Source organism: Lolium perenne, chromosome 2 (genome assembly GCF_019359855.2).
Source record: "Lolium perenne isolate Kyuss_39 chromosome 2, Kyuss_2.0, whole genome shotgun sequence".
NCBI lineage: Eukaryota > Viridiplantae > Streptophyta > Magnoliopsida > Poales > Poaceae > Lolium > Lolium perenne.
In genome coordinates this window covers 221,343,992-221,349,064 of record NC_067245.2, presented here as the reverse complement: position 1 = coordinate 221,349,064, position 5,073 = coordinate 221,343,992, and the positions used below count along the sequence as shown (strand labels likewise).

The window sequence follows — 5,073 nt, the reverse complement described above, 5'->3', positions numbered from 1 at the left end:
TGGAAGAGAGTTGGAGTGGTATATAAGGTGAGCTGTTCTAGTCCTAGTAAGTGAGTGAGAAGAGAGAGAGCCCTCACGCACTCCTCCTCCTCCGCCGCCCGCCTCGCCTCGCCACGCCACGCCTCGTCACGACACGTCATGACGCGCCGCGGGTTGCGGGAATCTCGCCGAGCCGAGCTTATCTTTTTGCTATTTGGGAAATTAATTGTGTAATCAATTTCGAGTCATTAACGGACGCGTTACTCAGCCGTTTTGCCTTCCGGTTTTTCTGGATCGTGGCTGTGCCGACTCAGACGTGGGCTGCGTCCCACGACCTTCCCGAACCGCACTATATAAGCGCGGACGCCAACCCTAGTCTGTATCAGACGCACATGCGACTACCTGTTTCCAGTTCATTGCGCCGCCGCCTTCGTCTTCCTCATCCCGTCCGTCGGCGTGCACCGACTGCCGGGACAGTAGGCCTCCGGAACCCTGCCTCTCGCGAACCTGTACGGGTGAGGGGCAATCAGGTTTTTGGGGAGCGCTCCGGCACGACTACTGGCATCACGACGTCGTCCTCGGACGACGAGTTCCTCCACACCGACAACTTCTTCCCGGACCCCAGCGACTTCTTCGACAACCTCAACATGGGCGACAACGACGCTGCTGTGAAGTATGTGATCTTGTCGTTTCTCTTTCAGTTTCTGTTAAAGTTCCTTCTTCTAGTTTCTGTGGTAGATGCGATCGGTTTATCTTGTTTAGACGTGATATGTTCATCTATCTTACTAGTCTGCACGATTAGTTTATTTGTTGTTTTCATAGTCATGATTTATCAATTACTTGTACGGATTATTTCATATGGATATTTGCTTATAGTTTCAACAATATCGAAATATTTTGTTACACTACATGTGTTGTCTTTTGGCCTGAGACTAGCCTCAAATCTCTTCTTCCCCACTTTTTTCAACCTGGGTAGCTCTAGCGGCACCTCGCCGCTATTTACCGGCAGCATCATCTGCCTTTCCACCACATGAGCATACCCACTTTCACCCCACAACTGAACTAAGAGGTTGGGGATTGAGAGGGAAATTAAGACTATGTTTCCATGGCTTGGTGCATTCAGTTGGCGTATTTTAAAGTTGTGATCGACATATTAGTATAAGAAAGTAACATCAACTTAAACGGAGCTCGATTGATTGATAGTCCTACAAAATATTTGAAAAAACAAATCACAAAGGCGCGCTACTTTGAAATGCTAATTAATGGATTGAACTAAAATGAGCGCCGGAGATAGTTGATGACATAAAACATGCATGCGGGCATGGCATGCAACTACAACAAACATGACTACATAAAAAATGGAGAACTACAAGCTAGAAGGCGTACGGCGAGGTGAAAATAGTAGGACATCAGGTTGTTCTAGTCCTGGCTGCTAGTTTTTCATATCCATACCGAAGGGAACCTTATTCATATCCTTTGGTTACCCCGGGAGTTTGATCATTATCATCACCCTAACCTCTATCATGGCTTAATGCTTTGACCGTTTACCTGTAAACGACTTGGTCAATTATTGATACAGTTGTCAAGCTAGATCCTAGAATTGTAGATTTGAGTATTGAGCAAATGGTTACACATGCTTCACCTTAGTTGTTCTTTGAATAAAAAGATCACAATAAACTTTTGGTAAAAGTTCGGACTCGAACTAACGTGATAATAATTTATAATAAACTTTTAGACCTTTTAAAAATTATTTGTCTTGCATATTGCATTATTTACGAGTACAATTTTTCTTTCATTTATCCGCCAGATTTACCATATAGCAGGTAATGTTGCTTAATGTTAGTTGTAGTATTCTTTATTATTTTCCAGTGTACATCTTGAAATAATTTTTGCCTAGCTCTGAATTTTAAATTGTATTTATAACAAAAGTTTTCATGAATTAGTTTTAACAACGGTGTAAATCATATGAAGTACACATTTCATGATAAGAATTTCCTGAAACTCGTGCGATCAATAGATATCCTAATAGTGGTTTCTAGTATCCTTTTGTCCTACTATTCTATGGCCGAGGGTTATGAGGCGACCGTGTTAGCTAGTAGAAACAATGGCCATCAGCTGAGTTCCTACATCACTCGGTATGACAGCTAGCAATACGTCTATTGACCCGAAGGGCAAATTTTTTTTGGATAACTAAGAGGGACATGAACAATGGATAAAACAGTGGACGTGCCAGAGTGGTTATTGGGTATGACTAGAAATCATATGGGCTTTGCCCGCGTAGGTTCGAATCCTACCGTCCACGCTTTTTTTTGTATCCGTTCTATATTTGCTACTGTACTGTATTTTAGTACATCAATCACACTGGTACCTGAAGGGTTTAATGTATGTTATCCAATCCTTTATTTGCAATTCATCACACTTCATTCTCGATGCTTTAGCAGATCATGTGATCTGATGATTTTTTGCTTTGTAGTTTATATGCTTCTATCTCCGTCGACTGCCAATTCACCATAGCTTCCTGCTTTAAGTGATCCTGAAGCCATCGAGCATTCAGCCGGATAGAACTGCGGAGAATCGCAGGACCCCGAGGCTCCACCTCCCGATCGAGAAGAGAACGCATTCCCAGAGAGAAGATCTGGAGACCCAATTATAGTTTTGGAATCAACTCGAAACACTACGAGATCAGATTAGTTTCAGAACAACAATCCCAATTGAGTTGCGAGTAGCAGTATATATGCACATTCTTGGATCCTGCCCCTGCAATAACTTCAACCCCATGATCGATCGCTCTGACCAAACACGCATTTCGGCGCAGGATCTTGGGAGATCATCGTGAGATAAGATAAACAATCTTCAACATGCGATCAGGTCATCCCGACGAAACAGTAATAAGCAGCGTTGCAGCAAGCTCGTGGAGTATCCGTGGTATGAGTATAAATCATCGGCATGCATCGAACTACCCCGGACGGTAACATAACAGTCGAGGCTCGAGACTCGAGGAAGAAGATGAGCAATTCAGCTGCTTTGGCGAGACCGAGGCCGTCGCCAACATCACGCGCGGTTGTGTTTGGCGTCTTCTTCCTCGTCTGGCTCTCGGCCAGCCATGTCGGCCTCGCCGCCGGACACCCTGACTACGCGGACGCCCTCGCCAAGTCGTTGCTCTTCTTCCAGGGGCAGAGGTCCGGCCGCCTGCCGCCGGACCAGGCCGTCACGTGGAGGTCCGACTCCGCCACGTTCGACGGTTCGGCCGCAAACGTGAGCAAGCACATTGCGATCACACTTTGTTGCTCCAACTGGGGTCAATGCGTTGACAGTGCAACTGAGTTTTGTTGACTTGGGTGCTGTTGAACGTGCGCGGCAGGTTGACCTCACCGGTGGGTACTACGACGGCGGCGACAACGTCAAGTTCGGCTTCCCGATGGCGTTCACCGCGACCATGCTGTCGTGGAGCATCATCGAGTACGGCGGGCGGATGGAGGGGCGCGTGCACGACGCGCGCGCCGCCGTGCGCTGGGCCACGGACTACCTGCTGAAGGCGGCCACGGCCACCCCGGGCGTGCTCTACGTCGGCGTGGGCGACGCCGACGCGGACCACCACTGCTGGGAGCGTCCCGAGGACATGGACACGCCGCGGACCGTGTACTCAGTTTCAGCGTCCGCCCCGGGGTCCGACGTCGCGGGGGAGACCGCGGCCGCGCTCGCCGCGGCCAGCGTGGTGTTCAAGGCCGCCGACCCGGCATACTCCAGGAGGCTGGTCACGGCGGCGAAGGACGTGATGGCGTTCGCTTGGCAGCACCAGGGGAAGTACAGCGACCACGTCGGCGGCGGCGTCAGCAACTACTACCCGTCCTACTCCGGCTACACGGTATCAAATCAAATCCTTCAAACGGTACATCATTACCATGCTGCTTATTTCTTCTCACGATTTAGCGTGCACGTATGGTACGTGGTGCCAACCGTGCAGGACGAGCTCCTATGGGGATCCGCGTGGCTGCTGTGGGCGACGAAGAACACCTCCTACCTCGCCGACGCCCTCTCCCTCGGCGCCAACGACGGCGTCGACATGTTCAGCTGGGACAACAAGCTCGCCGGGGCGCGCATCCTCCTGTCACGGGTAACAAACACACATCGCGCAACATTTCCTCCGCCGGCGCCATAAGTTTCCACTCGGAAGAGTTAAAAGCAAATTGCATCTGAACAGAGGGCGCTGGTGAACGGCGACAAGAGGCTGGACGCGTTCACGCGTCAGGCGGAGGATTTCATCTGCCGGGTCCTCCCCAAGTCCACCTCGCCGTCGTCCACGACGCCGTACACTCCCGGCGGCTTGATGCACCGTTCCGACAACGCGAACCTGCAGTACGTCGCCTCCGCGAGCTTCCTGCTCACCACCTACGCCAAGTACATGGCCGGCTCCAAGCGCACCTTCTCCTGCCAGAACCTCCCCGTCACCCACAAGACCCTGCGAGCGCTCGCCAAGCGGCAGGTGGACTACGTGCTGGGCGCCAACCCGCTGAACATGTCCTACATGGTGGGCTACGGCGACCGGTGGCCGCGGAGGATCCACCACAGGGCGTCCTCCATGCCGTCCATGGCCGCGCACCCGGCGCGCATCGGCTGCCAAGAAGGGTTTGACAGCTACCTCTACGCCTCCGGCGATAACCCCAACGTGCTCACCGGCGCCGTCGTCGGCGGGCCGGACCAGAACGACGCGTTCCCGGACGACCGCGCCGACTACGCGCGCTCGGAGCCCACCACGTACACCAGCGCGCCCCTCGTCGGCTGCCTCGCATACTTCGCCGGGAGCTACAAGAACAAATGACCACGTTCGGATGCCATGTGTCTTAATTTAATTACGCTATTCTTCTAATTAGCTGATGATGACTAAAGAACTTACCGATGTGCCAATCTTTCGAAAATTCGCGTGGAATTGCAAGTCCACATGCTAATGGAATCATGTAGTGGACAGCCAGAGAGCCGTTTGGCAGGCCGGTCTTGGCCGGGTTCAGCCCGAGTAAGAGCATCTCCAGCCGCGTCCCCCAAACCGTCCCCCCAAAGGATTTGAGGCGCGTCGGATCAAAAAACCGTTCCAGCCGC

The 5,073-nt window shown here is 51.5% G+C and overlaps 1 protein-coding gene and 1 non-coding gene across 2 annotated transcripts; both read left to right on the top strand.

The window, feature by feature from the left end:
* Positions 1 to 2,199: 2,199 nt before the first annotated feature.
* TRNAS-AGA (transfer RNA serine (anticodon AGA)) lies at positions 2,200 to 2,281 on the top strand. Its single transcript has one exon. It is a non-coding gene; the product is annotated as a tRNA-Ser (tRNA).
* Positions 2,282 to 3,340: 1,059 nt separating this feature from the next.
* On the top strand, positions 3,341 to 4,823 carry LOC127330448 (endoglucanase 11-like). Its single transcript, XM_051356651.2, has 3 exons — positions 3,341 to 3,844; positions 3,944 to 4,093; positions 4,181 to 4,823. The coding sequence occupies exons 1-3, from the start codon at positions 3,398 to 3,400 to the stop codon at positions 4,796 to 4,798; spliced, it is 1,215 nt and encodes a 404-aa protein (XP_051212611.2). The 5' UTR covers positions 3,341 to 3,397; the 3' UTR covers positions 4,799 to 4,823.
* The last annotated feature ends 250 nt before the right edge of the window (positions 4,824 to 5,073 follow it).